At 42.8% G+C, this 24,556-nt stretch overlaps 1 protein-coding gene across 4 annotated transcripts in view; it reads left to right on the top strand.

The window, feature by feature from the left end:
* The window catches only part of RAPGEF4 (Rap guanine nucleotide exchange factor 4), a 206,971-nt gene that overhangs the window by 97,808 nt on the left and 84,607 nt on the right, over positions 1 to 24,556 (top strand). For 3 of the 4 annotated variants that reach the window (XM_048484158.1, XM_048484159.1, XM_048484160.1), the window contains 2 exons: positions 19,912 to 19,984; positions 20,952 to 21,016. In XM_048484158.1, the coding sequence (XP_048340115.1) occupies positions 19,912 to 19,984; positions 20,952 to 21,016 (138 nt within the window). The remainder of the gene's footprint in view (positions 1 to 19,911; positions 19,985 to 20,951; positions 21,017 to 24,556) is intronic. The other variant, XM_048484161.1, reaches the window with a different exon arrangement.

Genomic DNA, 24,556 nt, shown 5'->3' with positions numbered 1-24,556 from the left:
TTTCTATTTTAAAACATTTGTATTGATTTCTTTAAAGCATTTTTCAGCTTTCCTCATTGCTGTTGATCCACCTACTTGTCTCAAAAATATCATCGTTGTAGCTTCACAGATTGAACTGAGAAACAAGATTTATGACAAATCATGGGAAAGGTAACCCTTTGGAGGATTATATGAAAGACACGAAAGAACGCCAACACAATTTCCCATATTCTTTTTGTCATTACACAGGGCTGGTTCGTTGGGAAAGTTTCTGGAAACTTCATGTGGTACAAAGTGTGACAAAGGCGCATGGGAATTACCACGAGGCGGAGTTGCTGATCGGGGTGGGGGTGGAACGAGCCCAGCTGACACTGGCCAGACAAGGGCGGAAATGGAAAGGGAGCCCCTTTGGGAAGGGGCAGAGTCACCGAAAAAAAGGAGGAGTGAGCCAAGGGGAAGGGGGCTAGGAAGCTGCGCCTTCCCCTCGGGAACTGCAACAGCGACAAGAGGCGACCGCCCTGTTGAACCGGGCCGAGGGGGAACATCTCTGGCCAGGAGCGGCCGCCCGGCAAAGCCCCACAGTAGATTGAAGCTCGGGACTGGGCACCTGCCCTGCTGAGCTGTAGCATGTACCCACATGACCAGATCCAGACCCATGCTTAGCCTCACGCTTCTGCTCAATAAAATGGCTATGGCCAATTTATTACCCCAGCAATGATGTGATGTGTGTCATTGTAAAGGGCCTTGCACAAGAGGTGATCCACCCTCGGGCAGCAACAAGAGCCTTAATGGGTAGAGATATATCTCCAGCTGTTTTTCATTGTGTTTCTCGGTCCAAGTGAAAGTGCTGGTAATGACCTTTAAAGTCCTAAATTTTTTATGACAAGGTTATCTGAAATGTTTCCTCCTCCCATATAAAATCTGTTTGTGATCTCAGGCCTTCACCAGGAGTCCTCCTCGGAGCTAAAATAGGAACGTATGTGGGAGTCTGACTTTTTGACAATTCTACTTAGACTTTGGAACTCTGTCCTCCAATGAACTCTGTCCTCCAGTATTTGCCTTCTGTCATCTGGTGGAAGACCTTTTCATTTTAGAAGTTCATCCAGAACTGGATAAATTTTTTAAAAACTTATTTTCAGATACTACTGCTTTTTATTCTGCTTGGTTCTATTGTGATAGTTTTGTTATGTATTATTTTAATATATTTCATCCCTTCATTTTGGACTGTTTAGTTCAGAGGTCTGCAACCTGCGGCTCTCCAGATGTTCATGGACTACAGTTTCCATCAGCCCCTGCCAGCAATTTCCATCAGCCCCTGCCAATTGGCCATGCTGGCAGGGGCTGATGGGATTTGTAGTCCATGAACATCTGGAGAGCCACAGGTTGCAGACCCCTGGTTTGGTTCATTTTAGGTATTGTGGGTCCTAAATAGAAGATAACCCAAGTTGTCTATTTTGTCTTAGAGAACATAAAAACATAAGAACTAGCCTGCTGGATCAGACCAGAGTCCATCTAGTCAAGCGCTCTGCTACTCGCAGTGGCCCACCAGGTGCCTTTGGGAGCTCACATCCAGGATGTGAAAGCAATGGTCTTCTGCTGCTGCTGCTCCTGAGCACCTGGTCTGCTAAGGCATTTGCAATCTGAGATCGAGGGGGATCAAGATTGGTAGCCATAGAAATATGAATGTCTTAGAGATGAATGTCTTAGAGATGAAGGTAAGGGCCAGCGGGAAGATCACAGGTTCATGGCTCTGTGAACTGTACTTTGTTTGGAGTCTCTAAACTATGCAGTTGAAACAGTATCATAACGTCAACTGGAGAAAGTTGCAGAGGATGTCCTCCTTCCCTGCACTCTACCTGTGGTTGCACTTATGCACATAATAGGATTACTTTGGTAATGTTGCTTCCCCTGGATAATATTAAACATTAAGGCAACCAATGGCTGCCTGATCCTGTAGTAATTAACTAGGGGATGAAGTTAAATGTTTCCAAACACAGACAAGTCCCTCAAATTTATTACATCTTCATTTCTTAGAGATTACCTTTATTAGTGATGGTACTAGTCTAGCTAAAATTATCTTCTGTGTGTGTGCGTGATTCACAGTGTCAAATCACAACTAACGTACAGGGACCCCATACAGTTTTCAAGGCAAGAGATGCTTGGAGTTGGTTTGCCATTGCCTGCCTCCGCATGGGCTGTGAGAGTTCTGAGAAAACTGTGACAGGTCCAAGGACACCCAACAGGCTTCATGGGGAGGTGTGGGGAATTGAACCCAGATCTCCAGATTAGAGTCCCCCACTTTTAACCATTTTGCCACCATGGCTTCACTGGTACCTCTACAAAAGACTAAAAGGACTAAAAATGCCAGTAAACAAACATTTATTTTATTATATTGTCAAAGGCTTTCACGGCCAGATTCAACTGGTTGTTGGGGATTTTCTGGGCTGTGTGGCCATGGTCTGGTAGATCTTGTTCCTAATGTCTCGCCTGCATCTGTTACTGGCATCTTCAGAGGTGTATCACAGAGAGAAATCTGTTACACAGCCCGGAAAACCCACAACAACCATTTATTTTATCATCCCTTTTTATTTATTTCTCATGTTGCTAAAAGCCCACCAATGTCTCCTTTGATGCCTGAACATGTCCATTATGGAGACTGTTCTGCTCACATCTGTTTGTTCCAGGTTTTTCATACCAACCAGCTTCATGGTATTGTAAAATTTAAAAAAAAACTAGGTTAGTGTGGTGAAATCTTCAGTGGACGCCACAAGTTTCCACACTTGCTTCTTTTGTGGACAAAAGAGACGGACCTATCATACACAGATCTCATTTGATATTTCCTTTCCTTTTCTTTGCCCATTGCCAAAGAGTGAATCCTCTAAGATAATCTTTTCCTTTTCTTGGCTGGGTTTTTCTTCCATTATATCATTCAGCATTTCACATTGACAGCTACTTCTGAGGAGAGAAGGAGGTAGGAACCATCTTCTCCCTCTTTGTAGGGAGAACAAAGCATTTAAGAGAGACAGAGGGAGAGAGGAAGCCAACTGAGATACATACAGTCTCAAGCTGTTCAGCAGCAGTGGGAACCCCTACCTTTGAAAATTAGCTGGTAAGTTGAGCCGTTTGCCTTGCAGAATATATTAGAACTGAGATCAGAATCTTGAGGCCAGTATCTCAAGGGTAATAAATAATCCCTAGATGTGCAGCTGTAGCTCATAGCCATTTGTAGAATGTGGAGACGACAATGCAATAGTTTAAATAGTCATAATAATTTTTGGGGGGGTGATGAATTGATCCATACACGCAAGCTACTACTTGATGTTGCAGTCACCGGCATGCTGCTGGTGCCTTCCTCTGACTTAAGTGGCTCCTGTGCTACAAGTTGGAGACATGCTTCTTTCAGCTGGGGAAAGGTTTCCACTTTTGCTAAGTGGAGTGGCTGATTATGTACCACTGAGTCAGGAATGTGCATATGAGAAGCAGCCTGAAGTAGACAGCATGCAGAACTGTGAATCTGAATGCCTCATTGGAACCAATGGAACTTGTGAAGGTTGGCCTTCCTCCCTGCTGCTGAGAACAGTTAGGTAGGTCTGGAGAGGACTGTGGGTTCCTGTTGTCCTGGCAGTAGTGAGATAGGGTAAAGAGGGAGGTTAACTTGTAGACTTGGGTGCACCTGGTGGAGCTTGGGAAAATGGAACAGCGAAAGAGGGAGGGCATACGCAGGGCTAATTGGCTTTGGGAAGGGCTGACAATATAATCTAACGATATCATAATTATGTGACCCCACAGATTGTCTGTGCCTCCAGCTGCAGGGGTGGACCAGTAGATAACATGAAGGCATCAGAAGGGTGGAAGTGGCAGAGGAATTGAGTAGGAAGATGAAATTGAGTAGATGAGGAAGAAGGGAAGAAAAAGGAAAAGGCCAGTCTAAAAAGGAGGAGAGGCTGGAAGATTGGATTCCCTTGGCCCTTAGAGTAAGGGCATTGGATCTTGTAGAAGCTGATTGTAACCCACAGATCATCTTCTTGAGGCTTACTTAGTTCATGTCCCAAGTCTAGGGACTCAGCAATCTGTGTGTAACAGACTTCCCTCTGTGATATACCTCTGAAGATGCCAGCCACAGATGCAGGCGAAACTTTAGGACAAGATCCACCAGACCATGGCCACACAGCCTGGAAAACCCACCACAACCACCTGTGGAAGGCCTTCTTTGCTTGTAAGAAACATTGCAAAAGAAAGAACATACACTCGTAACTGTATTCCCTGGTATATTTATTAAAATATAATGGAAGGAAAAGCTCCCCAAGCCTTTTACAAACTCTTTGAGCTACTGGCCAAATATTTACCAGTTTCAAAATCTGTGATTTCTATAGAAAGCTACCTTGCTGATGCTGGGCTAGTTGCTGATGACCTCTTCAGATTAATGTTTCAGTTAAATATATAAAGATTAAAGGCCTTGTTTGATAGGAAATTAACTGAAGAAAAGGCTTTCTCTTGGATTTAATCATAACGGAAACTGGCTCCTCTTTGTGGGATTAGCAATCAAAAAGACTGATTGAATATTAAAAAGGCATCCAGGGTTGTTTGGCAAAGACTGTTGTGAGAAGTATCGTGTAAGGACAGCTCCAGCCCTGCTGAATTCAGAACATGTCATGTGGGTCAGAGGGAAGCAGGTCTGATCATTTAATTCTTCACAATACAGTGATGAATTTAAGAGGAAGGTGGGGTGCTTTGTTTTGTTTTGCATCTTAGAACTATCGTAGTTCCAAGGATTCTGTACCACAAGCTATTAGGTAAAGAAGAAGAGTAATCTGTGGATTTCTTGTGAAACTTAACAGGTTCTGAGAACCAATGAACAGAACTCGGTTGGGGATTTCAGCGAGCCATAGAATAGTCTTAAACGCAGTCCCCCCTTATAAACCTATTGCCTTCAGTGGCTTTAGAATTGTGTAGCTGCTCAAAATGTGGCATTGCACGGTCAGGGAGATAAGAAACGGCACCCTCTTGAGAGAATGATGAATCTTCATTGTCTGTCTTTACGGTTCTTTATAAATCACAGATTTCATCTTGGTCTGTAGGATGATAGGAAGAAGAGCAGATTAGGGACCTGAGCAGAAAGCTTCATTTGGGGATAATAACTACATGAGAGGGGGGAAAGGACCATACGTGGAATGGCTCTTCTGCATAGACCCAGGGGTCTGCAACCTGCAGCTCTCCAGATGTTCATGGACTACATTTCCCATCAGCCCCTGCCAGCATGGCCAATTGGGAATTGTAGTCCATGAACATCTGGAGAGCTGCAGGTAGGCACATACAAGCTGCAGGCCACATGGACTTTGTGGTACAAAGAGCCATCAAGTCACAGCTGATTTATGGCAAACCCATCAGGTTTTCAAGTTAAGAGACAAACAGAGGTGGTTTGCCACTGCCTTCCCCAGTGTACCAACCCTAGATTTCATTGGTGGCCTCCCATCCAAGCCAGGGCACATGCCCTGGAAAGGAACAAGCAGTATAAACCTGGAGCTTTTCAGACCGAGTGTTCAGTTTGATGTTGGGCTCAGCCTGGCTGGGTCAAGCTTTAAACGACAGGCTTACCCATCCAAGCCAAGCCCAGTGTTGGAACAGTTGCGAGCCATAATGCTTGTCCTTGGCGCCATTTTGGAAAGATTCACCCCTGCTGACGAGAGAAGAGTTGGACCCTTGTTCTTAGCAATGGCTTGGGATGTTAGTTGTACAGACGTTCCAGACTCAAGTAAAAACATTAATATTCTTTACCAAGGCACGGGAGTATAAGACATGTTTTCACTCTCAGATTCCATTAGAAGAACAATTGTGCAGAAAGACAGGAATTGGGAAGGGACCAGGGCTCAGTAGTAGAGCATCAGCTTTGTGAACAGATTAAGCAGTAGCTGATGTGAAAGACTTCTGCTGAGTTCCTGCTGACACTTTCAGTAGGAAATACTGGCTGTGATAGACCAATGGCCTGACCCAGTATAAGGTAGCTTTATATGTTCCTGGGGTGTTGTGGGTTTTCCGGGTTGTACGGCCATGCTCCAGTAGCATTTTCTCCCGACGTGGTGCCTGCATCTGTGGCTGGCATCTTCAGATCACAGATGCAGGTGAAACGTCAGGAGAAAATGCTACTGGAACACGGCCACACAACCCGGAAAACCCACAACAAACTAGCGATTCTGGCCATGAAAGCCTTCGACAATATATTTATATGTTCCGTTGGTTCGGCTAAAAAAATGTTTCAGAAATAACTCCCCTTATTAAAAAAAATGCTCTCGTTGTGGGCAAGACGTAGTGATGTTCTACTGAGAAAGTAATGCCCCAAACAACTTAAGAAAAGAAATTCTTATGCAAAGCAGAACATGGCCTGATTCAATCGTTTGGCTCTCTGTGTGCTTTTGTTGACTTCATCATGGCAAATAAGTGCTTGCCGTTGTTAGAGCCTGAAGAGGGATATTCTCATGCAGCCGGCATCATCTCCTAAACGTCCTGCTATGTTCTGATTGCGGAATAGCTACTACAGAGATAATGGGGGAGCCAGAAAGGACCCAGCGTGATTTCTTCAATTCCAAGTTGTGTTTTCAGCATAGGTACTTAGACAATTCAACATCTGATTTGTAAAGGGAATTTATTTAGTGAGGAGTTTCTGCAGATAAATAGAAATGACTGCACCTCTTAATGTTATTTTTTATAATCATTTTTGTGACTTCAGCAGCATGTAATGATCCTAGGGCTTGTGAAATGTGCAGGTATCTCGTAAATCACTTCCAATACTGCCTTAAGCAGAGTAATACCCTTCTAAGCCCTTTGAAGTCAATGTGTTTAGAAAGCTGTAGCTCTGCTTAGGACAGTGCTGATTGTTGTGTATTTTCAGCTTTATAGTGAAAATGAATAAACAGTACAAATGGTTCTTTCTCCCCCATCACGCTATGTGTATTTTCCCCTGTGCTCCCCCGGGTGTTATCTCTGCCCAACCCTCAGTGGGTTCCTCTAGGAGATGGAATTAGAATCTTTCTGAATTTTGACCCAGACAACATGATGTAATTTTTGCCCATAAATTAACCAAAGCAGAATAGGACTAAGCAAATTTGTTGTTTGGTTATTGTTCTTACATTAGTTTCCTTGGAGATGTGTTCTGAAACCCTGCTGTCTTCTCTTGGCATACGTGTCTGCTAGCTCAGCTGCCAATTATTTGGCATGGTTTCAGGGAGTTAGGCACTTTTTTGCCTTTAGATTGAAACCCGTGGAACTGGTGTGCTCTTTCCACACAACAATGCAAAATTAATTGAGAGAAAAGGAGGCCTCAAGAAAAGTAGAAAAAGCCAGACAGTGCCAACGCCAGTTTCCTTGGGTTTGGTGCACCCATTGGCTACTGTGAGAATTAATAATCTGATAGCATTTTGAATTTGTCTATGGTCTATAGGAAAATTTCTTTGCCTTTTGGCCAACTGTGAGGGCTGCCTCAAATGGGCAGCAAGCAAGCTTTTGAGTTTCCAGAAGCCTTTCAACTCTTTTGAGTCCAGGTGGTACTTAGTCAAGCTGGTGGTACTTACACATAAAGCCCTTCACAACCTGAAGCTCACATCTCTGAAGGGTCACCTATCCTGATTCAACCCAAGAAGCAACATTCCTTTGTTGTAGAGTGCATTCCTTAATGCGTGGTTTTGTCTTTCTGTGAGTTTAAGGACACCTGGAGCCAGAAAAGCATACTATGTAGGACTGTCCCACAATGGAACACAACTGGACGCAAGGCTTAGGATCCAAGCCTTAGGGCATGAGATGAGCACACTTATACTTTAATCAATCAAAAGGGAGGTTGCAACCAAAAAAATCAGAAGCAGAATGAACATGGAAGGGCAACAATGAAGGAACTAGAAAAGATCAGTAAATGTAAGGAAGAGTCATGGGGGAACCAAGATTAAGGTAATTCATACTATGGTCTAAATCAGTGGTTTTCAGCCTTCCTAATGCTGTGACCCTTTAATACAGTTCCTCATGTTGTGGTGACCCCCAACCCTAACCTTTATCCATTTTATAGATGGAGAACACTGATGCAGAGAGTCTTAGGCGACCCCTGTGAAAGGGTCGTTCGACCCACAAAGGGGTCGCGACCCACAGGTTGAGAACCACTGGTCTAAATTAAAAATCTCACGCCGAGGGAGAATTTCTATAATAAAAATAAATATATTACCGAAACTATTTTTTTAAATTTCAAATGTTACTAATTTGTATGCAAAAAAAACCTTGGAAAGAAACATTAGTAAGTTTATATGGAATGGCAAAAAAAACCATGAATCAGATTTAAAGTTATACATGATGGGAAAAAGAGAGGAGGACTAACCATTGCTAAACTATACTGTCAAGCCGCCAGCCTGGTTTGGATTGTGGATTGGATTGAAAACCCCTATCAAAGAATAATAAAATTAGAAATGGCAGATCTGGAAGAAGGCTTACATAATAGTTTATGGATTAAAAATCAGTTAAAAGGACAGCCAAAAAAGTACAATGGTTATTAATATTCACATAGCAAGGGATGTGGTAAGGGGTTTGACTGAATTTGAAAATGTGACAAAACAGCAAAAAGACACTTGCTAGGTTGGATTTATGAGCTATCACTTCAATTTGAGACAGAAGTAGAACAAATTAAAATATGTATGGTCAGATGGATACAAAACTTCAAGAAAGAGATATCGCTCCAAAAATAGAAAACTTTATGGACAAAAGGAAAAAAATTTACAACAAGCCAAACATTCAGAGAAAATTGGCATAGGATATGTTGTTGATGGTGTATTACTCCAAAGGATGTTGAGAAGATGAATAAGAATTGAGGACTCGTGGGCTGGAAGCCACACAGGGCTGCTCGTGTGTTCTTTGCAGAGAGAAACATCACTAATCGCAAAGGGGTTAGGATCATTCTAACCCCAGAAAAAATCTTCCTGGATAAAATTTTAATGTAACATGCTGGAAATGTGAAGAGGTGCATGGTATCTTCTATCATAAGTGATAGATGTGAAAAGACAAAAAAAGGGGAAAGAAATGCATGCTGAAATCAAAATTGTAAAAATTAATTTTGCTATAGAAACCGAGTGTGCTGTTGGGCATTTTGTCCAAAACCATTCCAAAAATCTCAGAATAATTATTTAGATATTTGATACTACTGGCCAGATTTATATAGAAAGCAGAAAAATGTCCACAATTGGACGATTGGGACAGTAAATTAAGTAAATATTTATAATGGCAAAATAATCAATTATATGAATAGTACACCAACCAAAGAGTTTCAAGACAAATGGAAGGCATACTAATATTATTGCTAAAAATGGGAAGTAGAGGAAGATGTAGTTGATATATAAATTACTAACATGTTGTAAGTTATGCTATATTGAAAAGGTGTTAAAGGAAAAACATTTAAATATATAATAGATGATAATATATTAACTGAAATTTTAATATTCTTAAAATATTCTTAAAATTCTGTTTAGAATTAAAATATTAATCACTATTTCAAGTTTTTTTATTTTCATCGCCATTTATTGTACGATTTTTAACATTATTTGTGATTATCAAGTATTGTATAGTATGTGATCTATGTCTTTATTTTATATACTTCTTTTTCTTCTAATAATTAAAAAATGTAATATTTCCCATTGTTATGTATAGATCCTGGTTGGCTGCCAGGATCTTCTGATTATAGTGTATTCTTTTTAAAATATTAATTATTGCTGTACTACAGGGGAAAAAAACAAATTGTTGATTTAAATATATAATTTTAGCATAGATTTACATATTCCACGTTTCATATTTCCATCGTTGTAGCAAGTACTTCCATACTAGGTTCTGGAATTAATTTTGTTCCCAGGTGCTGTTACGGAGTATTGAAAAACTAGACCTGCTGCCTTTCCAGAAACCTTTCCTTAATGTGTATAGGTTTTTTAGTTTCTTAATTCTGCTCTCTTTAGATTTGATGGTAGCAGTAATGTCAGTAATAGTAGCAGTAACTACAGTGTTATTACTGCAAAAGCTGGCCTAAGATTTACTGACCAATGAAAAAGAACCAGAAGGCAGGTCCATTTTATGAAATTCAATTAAATGGGATTGATCTGCAATGCAATGCATTTTTCCCTATTCAAGCCTGCCTTGGAGGAATGCTTGCTAATTACTCTCATGTATTGAACAGGCAATGTCTTAAATTAGAATCATGCCGGTGAGTCTTTGTAAATGTCGGAAGATAATAGTTTATTAATGCAAATATACTGTGTCATTTTGTTTGTTTGTTTGTTTTGACTTCTCAACCTGCATTAGGAAATAAAAATACAGCAGATTTTTGGTGGGGAAAATGTAGTGGATTTGCACAACTGACCTGGACAGATCTATAGACAAGATTTGCAATGGAATGGGAGGTGGTGGGATCTCATCTCATCTTATATTGATTGGAGGGAGTGTGGATATGTCTTTTTGTTTCTTGCAGTGAGCGTTTTTGGTAGACCCATTTTCACTATTTGAATGGACATAAAACCATTCTGCTTCGCTATTCAGAGCAAAGTACCATTTGAAACCAGACTATCTCGCATCTAGTTTTTGTTTTGCTGCTGCTTTTGAACAATGTTTATCAGATCAGTTTGGATATAACTGCCTGATCTCCTAACTATAGTTAGTACTGTGGTGGCAAACCTATGGCACTCCAGATGTTCATGGACTACAATTCCCATCAGCCCCTGCCAGCATGGCCAATTGGCCATGGTGGCAGGGGCTGATGGGAATTGTAGTCCATGAACATCTGGAGTGCCATAGGTTCGCCACCACTGAGTTAGGACATTGGGAGCATCCCACACAAGCACTCTCTCCTTCCTCAATTCCACTCACTTCACAAAATTCTCTTCGTGGTCATTGGGGCGGGGGGTAATATGGATTAATGTTTTTAACCATGTTTGCAATCCGCATCATGGAGATGGTTGCATAGAACTGAATTATAGTCTGTCGTTAATACTTAACCAAGCTATAATTTATCTTACAAATTGGATTGTAGACCTGCATGAAGCCCTTGGCGATCTCCCAAAACTGCAACTAAGGTTGATTCCCCACGGTCAATTTATCGTGTGTTACTCATGTGAAAAAACATGGTTTAAGCAAGAACTCCCCACCGCTTAAGTGCCAAACATGGATTCATCCCAGTTCTGGCATGCGCTCGCCCCCCCCCCCCATATCCCACGTGTTTTCAGAACCTGCATTGAAGTGCACCTTTTTTCCCAATCACGCTCCAAAGCCAGATCAGTGGGGAGAAACACGGGATAGACGTGGCTTATTCTTCCCGCCCTTCGAACCTTCCAGCCAATCAGAACACAGTGGGCTGTGCACAGAGCGTGCAGAGCCTTTTTTTGTGCCGCGCTAGGTGTGGCTATGAAGGCACGTAAATAGGAAGCTGTGGGATAATGATTTTGATAAATTGTTAATTCGTGGCTACGTTCGAACGTAAAAACGATAAGAAGAATAACATGAATTTTCAATCAGGGACGGAGTAGTGTTCCTGTTCCAGCACAATAGCCAATCAGAAGGCGGGGAAATTCTGCCTACACATCTACGGAAGAATGTAGCTTTTAAAAAAAAGTTTTTTAAAAAAGTTCCCAACACAGCACAACTGCCAATCAGGACGATCTGCCGAGCAGATCGCATGTTCATGGGGAGTGTTATATTGCTTGAATCCGCGATAGACATCGAGGTCTTTGCTAGACACACGCTGCAGTGGGGAGGGAGAAACCGCGATGAAAAGGTGCTGTTTCTTTTGAAACTTGGTTGTATCCAGCTTTAATTTCTCAGTGGGGAAATTGCCTAAGCTTCAGACTTCAGAGATCAGTTCCCCTGGGGAAATGTCTCCTTTGGAGGGTGGACTCAATTACATTATTTTCTGCGGAGGCCTCTCCTCTCCCCACCCCAGGTCCACCCCAAATCTCCAGGAATTTCCCAATACAAATTTGACAGCTGTGGAACAAATCCCCTTCATTGCCAGAATTAGCAAAATAAATTACTCCTCCCGATAACATTGTGTGGCTGAAATGCCATGTGATTCCTTAATAAGATGCTGGTTGCTGACCTTCAAAGATAATCAAGGAGAAAGGGATCATTCAGTAACTGCTAAAACTCCTTTTTTAAACTGCCGCATATGGATTCCTCTAATTATAGGTCAAATGAGGGATAAAGGAACTCCTGTTTGGAAAATAGCATTACATAAAAACATAAGAAGAGCCCTGCTGGATCTGACCATTGGTCCCTTTAGTCCAGCGTCCCTTCTCACACAGTTGTCAACCAGTTTCTCTGAAGAAGCAACAACAGGGCATAAAGGCCGAGTCCTTCCCCTGTCATTGCCTCCCGGCAGCGGCGAAGCTCCCAGGAGGTGGGGGGAGTGCGCAACGCACCAGGTGCATGAATTTGGGTCATGTGGGGGGCACAAAATCCCCCCAGCCCCTCCCGCTTTGCCCCGCCCCCCTGCGGCGCCCCCCCCCCCACACTTACTTTAGAAAATCGAGCAGGCTGGAGAACAAGCCTTCCTGTTCTGGTGGGAACTACATTTCCCAGGGTCTCCTACTATTAAAAGTGACATAAAAACTTTCACATTTCATTCATTTTAAACAAGACTGGAACCTTCACTTCATTAATTCCGTGATATTTTGTACTTGCTCCAGATGCAAAGCCTGATCTTTAAGTAATTGCATCCTGACATATGAAGTAGAATTGGTGTTTGCATCTTGCAGATTACAAGCGATAGACTTTAAATTTCAAACACCATGTTTGCATGTATTTTCTTGGCAGTCCAAACATTTAGGGTTTACATGTATGTAATATATAGATCTATATCTTCAAGAATGAAAATGATTTTCTTAGCTGTGCATGTAGTCGAATTGGCTAAGATGGGTGCCGGAAATTTATATAGAGCTTGGGCTATGGTCTGATCCAGTTTCCGAGCAGGACCAATAAAAAGCCTTCTTCAGTGTGACAGGATTTTAGAATAGACTCCAGTATGTGGATTTTACGATTTCCAAGTAGGCCCTTCAGGAGAACCCTCAGGTTTCACACAGTGGTGTAGTTCCAAGGGGGCGTGGGGGGACACACCAGGTGTGCCCCCCTGGGGGGCATGGTAAGGGTGTGGTGGAGGTAGGGTGGGGGCAGACAGGGCAGGGCGGGGGCGGACAGGTGTATGGCAGGGGCGTGGGGCACACACATGCCCTGGGCGAAGTTCCCCCTTACTCCGCCCCTGGTTTCACAAAAGATATATCTAAAATCTTGAAGTGCTTTCATTAATCAGTAGGAGTACAGTCCATTGACCACAGGAATATGTGTGACATTCCCGCAAAAACCTTCACCTTTGACTTGGTGTGGATAATACTTCGCAACTCTTTTTTTACAGACGTCACCAAGTTTGAACAGCCTCCTGAAGCCCTTCTTCAGAGATAGTAAAAACCACATCATTTGCATACAAAAGAATGGACATTTTCTTTCACTGAAGCAAAGAGGGTTAAACTCTGATCTTTGCAATCTCTAGAAGACACAATTGACAACCAATTAAAAAGTTAGGGGGCTAAGAATTGAATTCTTCTGCTTATTCCTTTGGATGCCAGACCAGCAATGATCGAATCAGCAGTGGGAAAAAGTGGGTGAGACAGGATTTAAATCCATCCACATCTTTAAGGCCCCTTCCTACATGCAGAATAATGCACTTTCAATGTGCGAAATAGCAAAATCCACTTGCAAACAATTGTAAAAGTGCATTGAAAGTGCTATATTCTGCATGTAAGAAGGGGCATAAGAGTCATCTGAGAAGGAAATTTGAGATTAAGAATAGTATATTACAGCGATGGCGAACCTTTTCGAGACCGAGTGCCCAAATTGCAACCCAAAACCCACTTATTCATCGCAAAGTGCCAACACGGCAATTTAACCTGAATACTGACGTTTTAGTCCTGCGTGTACCCACTGCTCTGCCCTGCACTGCTCCAGCGCCTCCACCTCACCCCTCTGCCTCCTCCCCACCCGCTCAAGCAGGGGCCAGCCTGCTCTAGCCTCCAGCAAGTCCCGCACGCACTGCTCTGCACCTCTCTAGCATCTCCGCCTCCGCTGCCCCCCCTCCTTGGGCAACAGCCACCCAGAGCACAGGCACCAGACTCGCCAGCCGAGTCCTCCCTGCTTGCTGTGGGGCATTGTCCCAGCGGCCCAGGCCAGCCTAGATGTGTGTGTGTGTGGTGATGAACTCTGTGTGTGCGTGCCGACAGAAAGGGCTCCAGGTGCCCCCTCTGGCACTCGTGCCATAGGTTCACCACCACTGGTATATTGGAAGTTACCAACAGGAAGATGTGGTGGCTGTGGGGTGAGAGAGAGGAAGCAGGAAAGCCTCACATGTAAATACAGCCTTGGATCTTGGATAAGAGATGTTTAGGGAATACATTGCTTACATGCTACCAATCCTTTATTCAAAGCTCCCTTTTTATTGTTTTGTTGCCGTTTAAAGAACCTATTTGCTTGTTGAGTTTTAACAAACCTATAGAAGAGGCCAGAGTAGGAGATTGGTCATCCCAGTAGGCGGTTACCTCAGAGACTGACCCTCCTCTCCCTCACCCCATAGTTGCCACAGAAGCCATCTTAATTTAATCAACTTATTATTAAACTGCATTCTGCCAGAATATAAAAACTAGCTACTGTGATGTGTGGGATAAAGATCTGAGGTACCTATTTGGAAATATATGTGGGAAGTTGGGTTGAAGACGTCTGCTAACGTTAATTTAGCTGAGAATAATTATAAAATGTGTTTGACACATTACTTGGCCCTTGGAGACTGAAATAATCTTCCAGAATACATTACATAATTATTGAAAAAGGGGAACAAAGAGGACTGATTTGTTGCAAATAAGGTGGGCCCTTCTACATGTGAATATTGGTCCGGAAAAGAAATTTAGAGATAACGGGTCAGACGTACAATCCTAAGCAAAGCTACATCCTTCTGGGTGCATTGAACTCAGCTTAGGAATGCACTGAGGAATGCTTACAGACTGTGGTAATTTTAGAATTCATCAAAGAATTAAGAATTATGCAGAAAGTGAAGGTCATAATTAATTTACAAACAGCTGCAAGAACTTAGGTTTCTTCGTGCTTGAAAGATGGATCAAAATAAATGCTGCAACAGATATAAGTTCTTTTAAATTACCTTGTTTGCTACGATTCAGAGAAAGAATGTGAAGCATTGTGGTCATGACATTTTTTAACTTATTGGCCAGAGAATTTATGTATCCTCCAGCCGGGCCTTATTTATTTAGGTGCTTATATGCAACTTTTCTCCTCAGTGAGGTCCCAAAGTTAGCTTCCAAATACAGGGACATATCTATGGAAAACAGTGCCTAGGCAAGCACTGAAAACCTCTCTCCTCCCTCCCTCCTCTGCAGCTGGTCCAGGCCCAGTGTTAAACTGTGTATGTGAACTTTGGAGGTAGAGTCCACAGTATAACACAGAACCCAGCTAGGCTAAGTCGAGCATTGAACTGCAGACTTGACCTGACCGGGTCCAGCTTTATACTGCTGGCTCTGCCTTCAAAGTCCACCTGACTTTGGAGGTAGAGCTTCAGGGGTGGAGTCAGCCGTATAAAACTGGACCCAGCCAGGCCAAGCCTGATTTTGATACTGGGCTGGGTTTGGTTTTAACTGTGAGCTCTGCCTCAAAAGTCCATATGGAGTTCAGAGGCAGAGCCTGCAATTTAAAGCTGGGTCTGGTTTTAACTGTGACCCTGGCTGGGTCTGGTTTTAACTATGAGCTCTGCCTCTAAAGTCCATATGGACTTCAGAGGCAGAGCCTGCAGTTTAAAGTGAACCCATCTAGGATGGAGCGGAGTCCTTGGTGGGGAGGGGACTGGGTGGCTGAGGGCTTCCCCTTTCAAAAGGTACCCTGGCTATTCCACTTGATACTCCTCTGTCCAAAGGTTCTCCTCTTTTCCATTTTATCCTTACAACCACCACCACCATGTGAGGTAGATGGGGTAGCTTTCCTGTTCATGGCAAGACAAATCTAAAACACGGTAGTGACAAAAGTAGCCACCAGAGATTATGTTGTGTGGAACCCTGAGAAGGAAGGCTTAACTCAATGAGATGTAATACAGGTTTATTATATACTTGAGGTCTGCCCTGCAGTGAGTGTACATTCCTTTTGAGTCAGATTTTCTGTTGTACCCATGTTCCCCCCTCTCAAACTCATTTGCACTACAGATCCAATAATCCCTGCGTTTTCTGAAAGCAGGCAAAATGCGATGTTTCTTCTGCCTGCAAAGGAACAACGAATCAGACCAGTGTCTGTTTCCCTTGGGTCTGTTTTCTGCTCCTCACCACCTTCCCCCGCTCACGCAGGAGCTGTTCTGCCCACTCCTTGGCAGGCATTCCCCGGGAATCAGTTTACCTTTAAAAAACGACACACACAGTATATTGCAGGAGTAATAGCACAGTAAAGCACGCCCCCCCCCCCCAGGTGGCAAAAAGGCGGCATTCTACTGACCTGGGAACAACACAGAAGCAGGGACAGGCAAAATGGCAGCTTGGCTTTGAGCTATCAGTGGGGCACTTTCTTGTGTGTAAACGTCAAGAGACCCCACTGCAGAGCAAACTGCCTTGGTGCTAAGCACGGCATGTGTCATAGGTCACAATATGTTGAAAATGATGGGTAAACATTTAGTGGGACAGGAGGGGACACTTTGAGAGTAGAGGGAAGGGTTGAGGACTCAGCCCTGCCAACATGAGTAGGATTAAACCTGTGGCCAGGGTGTGACCCAGAGGTGCAGCTGGATAGTTGGATTGGCATCTGTCCCAGCACTGGATTGGAGATAGGGTTGCCAGCCTTCAAGTGGCGGCTGGAGATTCCCTGATATTTCAGCTGATCTCCAGGCATCAGAAAATAGTTTATGTTAAAAAAATGGCCATTTTGGAAGATGGACTCTATGATATTATACCCCACCGAAGTCTCTCCTCCACCTAGAACTCCACCTAAAACTCCATTCATTTCCCAACCCTGAGCTGGAAACCGCAGCTGGAGAGGACGCAGGATGTGGAGATGTGTGCTGCCACCTCTCAAGTCCACATGGACTTCTGAGGGTGAGGCAGAGGCCCAGAGTCTAATGCTGGGTCTATCCATCCGGCAGGTAAGTTAGGGGGAGAGGGTGGAAGGGGGAGAGGGGTTCCCAGTCTTTTTGTAAAATAGCAGCAGGGCTGAAGCCAAATGCTAAAAAAAATTCAATATTTTGGGGAAAAGGCTTTTCAGCTTCCTTAAATCACTGCCATTTTTTTTCGAGAGAATCCCCCCCTCAAAAAAATACCAAAAAGGTATTTTCCAGGGGTTTGGGGTTCAGGTTTACTGCATGCACACCCCTACTTCTGGGCCAGGTTCAGACTCATCTATGTAAACTGGACTGCCATTTTATTGGGGGCCTGTAGTATTTTCAAGGCAAGGCATACTCACTGGCAGTTTACCATTTCCCACTTCTGTGTAGTAACCCTGGAACTAGGGTGTTGTGGGTTTTCCAGATTATAGGGCAGTGTTCCAGTAGCATTTTCTCCTGACGTTTCGCCTGCATCTGTGGCTGGCATCTTCAGAGGATGGAATTTCTTGATAGTCTCCCGCTGAGGTACTGACCAGGGCTGATCCTGATTAGCTTCCAAGATCTCCTGAGATCAGGCTAGCCTGGGTTGTCCAGGTCAGGGCTAAACTAGGTTGGTGAATGTTGTGATGAGATGCCTCTAGAAATTTGTTTTATTTCTGGATCACGGCTTATGTGAATACATCCTGCTGCAAATTCAGAATATGATGTTCTTCATTCCAACTGCATTGTGAGTGAGGTTTTATGGTTAAATGATTTTTCTTGCATAGAGGAAATCATCAGCAAGGTTTTTAAAAACTTTTTTTGTAATCTCCAATTACTGAAATATATATGCTCATATTCGAATAGAATCGAATACCTTTAATGGCATATAAATAATTCAACATCAACATGAACATCAACACCACAAGGTAACAACAGCCTTTACAACTTTGGGCGAGTTAAAGTAACGGCATAAAATTTTTTAGCCACGGCTACCAACAACTCGTAGCTGTGGCTATTTAAAAGATATATAACCTTCTGGTTATCTGTAATACCTTCATTCCCTTGCAAGAAAGGAATTATGTGCTTCTTCCTCTCTATCTCATAGAAGGGACAATTCAGCAGCATATGAGATACTGTTTCCACAGAGCCCACACGACACGGGCATTTCCTGTCTTTATGTGGAATTCCAAGGTGGTGTCCAAGACTAAGGGAAGAAGGCAGGGCATTACACCTAGCTAAGGTGATTGCTCTACGCCACCGGGCCTCAACCAGGAGATAAAGATACCGGGCTACAGTTAACCTATCCAAGGGTATTCCCAGGGAGATCGGGGAACAGGTTTTATTAGCTTCCTCTAGCATCTGTCGAAACTCTCTTTGACAACCCCATAAACCTCCTGCTCAACATTAGCAGGTCCTCCAAGGGGATGCCCAGCTCATTGAGTTTGGCTTCGATTCTAACCCACCACTGAGTTGTGTGGAGAATGGTGAGTCCCTGGGATGTATAGTCCAGTTCATCCTGATTAAAACAAATCCTGGCCCAAAACTTGAATGTACAGCACCAGGCCAGAGTTTCCAGCCAGTGCTGGCCTGTTTCTAAGCACAGGGTTGCATAGGGGACAGAATGGGGCACGGCGAGGATTTTATACAGAAAGTGCGACTGGACCCCAATTACTGAAATATTAGAAAAGAGTTGAGTAAAATCAAAGCTTTGATTGGTTATGTTCTATTTTGCACAAACATATTAAAATGAAAAAAGGTAAATTTATATGTTCATTAATATAACAATCGTATCATATGATTTATCAGCACCTTAGGAGATGTGTATAGATGTATATGAAATTAGAAGAATGTTGCCTTTGTTTTGTTGTATTCTTTCTTTCCCAGTTACTGGGATATGACTGAAACACTTGATGGAAAGTTACATGAACTAGGGGCTATATTGATTATGTCTGCACTGCACAAGCACTCACTGATGAGATCTATCAAGGAGATGATACCATTTACAATTATGATGATTTACTGTACATCACATCAATACATAGGTTCAGAGAAGTTCTTCCACAAACAGTGTGCCATTATCTACTGGTAGTAATTGAGCTGTGACAAATCTCTGTCTATATCTTTCACTAAAATAAAAAACCCATCCATAAACTGAGATAATGTGTCCTATCTAGGGATATGAAACAAGACCAGTGTATTATTACGGGCACTAAAATAATTCAGTACTATTTAATGTCTTTGCAACAGAAAATGGCATTTGCTTTCTGTTTCATTCCATGTACACTTTGCAAGTGTTGTACCTCTATGTACTTCTGTTTTCCCCCCTAGAGTATAAATATCCCATTGGGTTGAATCCTGACTCTTTTCAATTACGTTGGGTCTTTAGATTCCCTCCTCCAACAGAGAAAGACTTCTTTCAACAACAACAATAACAACAACAAGCCTTTATTGGCATACAACTTCTTTCAACAAAGATAAACTATCAGAGGAAGGCTTTTCCATCTGAAAAAGTCATTCTCCATTGGTGGACAGCCTTAGCAGGCTGAGCCAAAGAGATTCATAGGATCCTATCTAGTAGAAAGAAATTCATAGAATCCAACCTGCTGTTCTCATAGGGGAATATAGATGGACTGTGGCAGGAGTATGTAAAAAATAATGATATTGTGGTAGGTTTTGAGAACATTGAGACTGGAGAGAACTTTTGCAAAAATAGTAGTGTATTGGGAAATCGTAGAAGGCTCCAAAGTATTTTTAAAGTATTTAAATTTAAAGTATTTTAATAACTCTGTGATGTCTGTCCTTTTCTCTTTTCCCTCCAGAAATATCGTCAGTATATGTCAGGACTTCTGGCTCCTCCTTATGGTGTTATGGAAACGGGCTCCAACAATGACAGTAAGTAGAACTAAGGTTTGAAAGTCTATGGGTTGGAGTTTTTCTGGCTTTCTGTTTGGGGAGCATGACTTCATTGACTTCACATTAACTTCACTAGCTTCTCTTCATCCCATCCAAATACCACAAGAGCAGCCTGACCACCACTAGCTGGTTCTGTGGATGAAATGTTAGATCTAGGAACAAAAGCTACCCACAACAGGGATGAAACACCACTTTTTTTGTGACTGTTGTTTTAAAGGAAGTCATGTCAAGGCCAGATTTGCATTGGAAATGGGGTGCAGATTTTTAATCAGCCCAAAGTGCGGCACATTTGGTCAGAGGTGTCACCTGTTGCCTTCCTGCTGAGAAAGACAGAAAGCCAAGTCTGAGCTTCAAACTGCTAATAAGAGGGAAATCCATGATCTTCCCCCTCATACAGTTTCCCTGATGCAAATAATCTCCTGCAGACTGCTGTTTGCTGTCTAAGGAGAAATGTACAGTTGAGTCTATTTTGCACTGGGAAAATAACCAAGAGGACAAAGAGTTTCAGAATTTCTCCAGTTCCCATATCTGAGTCCAGAGAAGCTTCTAGCAAGATCATGGATCTTCCATGATTGTCTAAGTTTGGCCCTTAGACTTCATATCATTCTTAGTGATGAAGGCAATTATGCCATGTAGCACAAGTAAACGACAATTGTTTTGGGATTGCGAACCAATATTTAATTATTTTACTGAATGGCTGCTTAATTGGTAGGTATTTCTATTTTCACCTATAGAGAGCCTAAGATTTAACATTATATAATGCTGAGAAATCCTTGGGGAAAGTTAAAGCAAAACTGAAAGGACTCCTTTGAAAAAAATTTTTTAGAAAGGTCTCCTTGGAATAGCAGGAATACTTACGTAGTCCTGTTCTATGAATGAATAATCTTTGATAGCAAATTTTATCCTCAAGCAGTCTTATTCTGACACATTCCATATTTCCTTGTAGGGATGCCTGACAAGGATAATATGTCTAGTAGCAGTTTGTGTTCAATCTCAAAACACTGCAACAAGGTAAATCACATTTTCTTTTGCTACTCTTGGGAATGGGAAGAAGTGTGAAATGCGTCTGTTTATGGAAACATTAGTTGCCTTTTTCACTGACAGAAGGGTAGTGGCGTAACGGTAATGGGACAGGGGGGAATGATGCCCCGGACGGCGCTGCAGTGGGGGCGAGGTGGGGGCATTCCGGGGCGGGAGGCGCTGTGGCAGGGGCGCAGGGTACGTGCATGCCCTGGGCGCAGTTCCCCCTTGCTCCACCCCTGCAGAACTGTTATGGGGGCTGTTTTGCTGATTCTCTCCTCCAGTGACAAACCTCTGACTTCAGGTTTTCTTGATGTTGTATTAGTGATAACATCCCCTTATTCAATGGAGGCTGCAGCATCAGTTTTTTTTTAAAAAAACCTTCAGCAAACAAATAAGACAGTTGGTACAGTGAGAGAATAAATATTACTTAAAGATTCCTACATGTTTTGCATAAGCTTGCTCTGGGGAATCTGTAAAATATTATAGTCTGGACACTTCCCACAGCAACAGCTTTTGCGTAAAAACTTCAACCATGTAGAATGGAGTATAGGTAGCACAGTATAAGACCATTTGCATGATGTAGCCACAAGCAGTCATCCCATTCATATTTACATTGGTTCTAAGTGACAGACATGGGAAGATGCTAGCAAAATATCCAGCACATTAAATGCTTGTCCAACAAATCCAAAGTTTTAAATAAGAAAGCGTGTTTTGCAGTGATCCCATTAAAGCATTAGGTGGCATAATTCCTTAGAATATTTTCTTCTATTTTAAATTCAGGAGTCATTTATTCAGGATCATTTATTTTCTTCCACACCAAAAACACTTTAAACATAATAATGCATTTTTTCTCAGTAACTTATTTAGTAGGGATATGAATATTTCTGGGTTAATCTGTGTAGCTTGGGTTTTTATTGTATTTTAACATTTTAGAGAGGGGCGACTCTTGATTGGTGTATTGGTTTCCTGTTTCTGAGGGTCAGAGAATCAGTATGCTTGCAAATTGAGAGCCCAGAGTTGGATAATAAGAAGTAATGCCTTGGCATATTCCGTTCACATTAAAGACAAATTAGGTATGATGCTGGGTTTCCCTGTATTATCTTATGGAAATAGCTACAGTATGGTGCTCTAATCGGGGCGGGGGGAGGTTTTACCCTCCCTTCTACACAGTTTAGCTTATCACCCACCCACCCACAGTGATCAGTCCTGGAAGAAAAGAAATGCAGGAACCATACGTTTCTCTTACAAGCCCAATATTGAGCATTAAAATAGCTGTTGCATAAGAAAACAGTTTGTTCTTTCTTATTTATGTCTGCCGCTTCCCGTCTGTCTGCTCTTCATCCTTTGAGAAGCTGATCTTTTTAGTGCATCTTTTTAACCTTTACTGTCCTTGCAGACATAGGTTTGTTTTTATTCTTTTTTTGTTAAGACTATGGTCCTTCTTGCTTCATCCTTCTCTGGCATGAAAATAAACACTTGGGGGGTGGAGGTTAATAGCAGTATATTACACGCTGAAAGTTTTCCACTGTGACAAATAACGCTGGAGAAAAGATTCCAGCCCCAAAACATGTGTTGTACACAGCACACATATTTCTGGATTTGTTAAAAAAAATAAGCTAAATTTGATCTGTTCAGAATAAATGAACAGTATAGAAGTCACTCAGAATGCCAATAAAAACAGATAGGTCTGTCTGACTAACAAATGTTCCCTAAAAATAAAGACCCACACCGAACTTTATTCCTTTCTCAGCCATGAATTCAATAGGGTTCATTAGGTAAATTGTCGCTACTCAGTGCTCAAGGGTCCGCTGAAATCAATGGAACTTTTTAATGAACATCTTTAAGATTTCTAACGGTCAACTGGACATCTCTTACCTTTGTTGATCCTCCTGCATCTTCTAATGTTCCATGTGATGGCGGCTGGCATATGTGTTCTCTCTGAATGGCGGTGGATGAGAGACACAAACTGTATTTTCTGCTCTAGGAGCTAATGTCAGAGGTGTTTGGATGCTTCAAAATTAGACTTGCAACAGTATTTTGGAAATCACAGCCCCTTTTGTCTGTTGTTTTGGAGCTTTCTTTATAAAATACATGGGCAGTTCATTATTCATGGACTGGCTTGTTCATCAGTGATAGGATATTTTGGAATGGTCCTTAGCAGACTGGCGAACCAAGTGCAACCGTCTGAATCCTTTCCGGAACTAAGGACCTAATCCAGATAGGGAAGCCTTGTGGGAGGTTCCAAACCCAGAAGAGGCTGCCATTAGACACTACACGGGTGTGGCAGAACATGTAGGTGCAGCAGGGGGTGGGCCCCAGGTGTTCCTGCGGGTGAAGCTGACTTTAGTAGGCTTCCACCAGGCTTCTAGCTCGGGAACACCCCGCTCTGCAGCCACGGATTTATGCCAATGGAAATTGTAGCATAAACCTGTTTAATCTATGAGGCTATTCAGTAGGCTGACCAGACGTCCTGCTTTTGGTGGGACAGTCCCGCCTTCAAACAATTTGTCCCGCGTTCCGCGGGTTATTTCAATTGTCCCGATTTTTGGGAGGCTGCCGCACTGCCTTCTGGGGCGCAAGGCAGTGCGGCAGCCTCCCGCGCGCGGCCGCAGGAGCATGGCCTTTGGGGACGCTGCTGTTTCCCGCCTGCTCACTGCCCCAGAAGGCAGTGCGCTCCTGCAGCTGCGCGCACGGCCGCCTACCCCCCCGTCTTGGTTCACAAAGGTGACCATCTGGTCACCTTACTATTCAGGCATGCCTCCCGTTCCTCCCGTTCCACCCCTTTGGAGGCACCACAGTGCTGCCTTTGCCATGCCATCCCCAACTGCCACAGAGCCCCCACACACCCCACCACGATCTGGACTGGCCTGTAAAAATCCCTTTTTGTTTTCCATTTTGAACAAACTGGTATTGGAAAACATTCCATCCACCTGGTATCAAGATATTTAATTTGCAAGAGCTAGAGATACGCAACTTAAAAAAAAATCTCTGATGCACAATCAAAAAAATTTCCCCTTTCGTCTAGGAACTCTGTCAAGATGAACTGAGTAGGCTTCGGGTAGTGTGCAGAACTGGGGAGGGAGCAAGTTAGTTAACCACAACTCTAGAAAATAATGGTGGAACTCATGGAGAAAAAAAATAATCCAAAAAAGAGACCCAACAAGCATATTTCAGTGTTAAATTCCGTATATCTAATTCTGAACAGATAGAAGACCCCTAATGAAGGAAAGGGGAAAGCAATGGAAGACCACTTCTTCTCACTTGCCTTGAAAGCCCCTTGCTGGGGTGCCATAAGTAGGCTGCAACTTGACGCAACATACACACGCAATTCTCAATAGAATGTAGGTCAAAAGAACTGTATAATGGGGCCATGTACTGATTGGGGAAGGACTGCAAATCCGAGAAAAACCCCAGGTTTGAACAAAAATTATAGAACAAGAGAATGTGAACTTGTATTTTCATAAACCAGCTGATATTGTCAGACTACCGTATTGTTCCCTGACAAGGGACAATACCCTGTCCAAACAC

Source organism: Sphaerodactylus townsendi, linkage group LG02 (genome assembly GCF_021028975.2).
Source record: "Sphaerodactylus townsendi isolate TG3544 linkage group LG02, MPM_Stown_v2.3, whole genome shotgun sequence".
NCBI classification, from domain to species: Eukaryota; Metazoa; Chordata; class Lepidosauria; order Squamata; family Sphaerodactylidae; genus Sphaerodactylus; species Sphaerodactylus townsendi.
The sequence above is the reverse complement of the archived record's forward strand: the minus strand, read 5'-3'. Positions and strand labels throughout refer to the sequence as shown.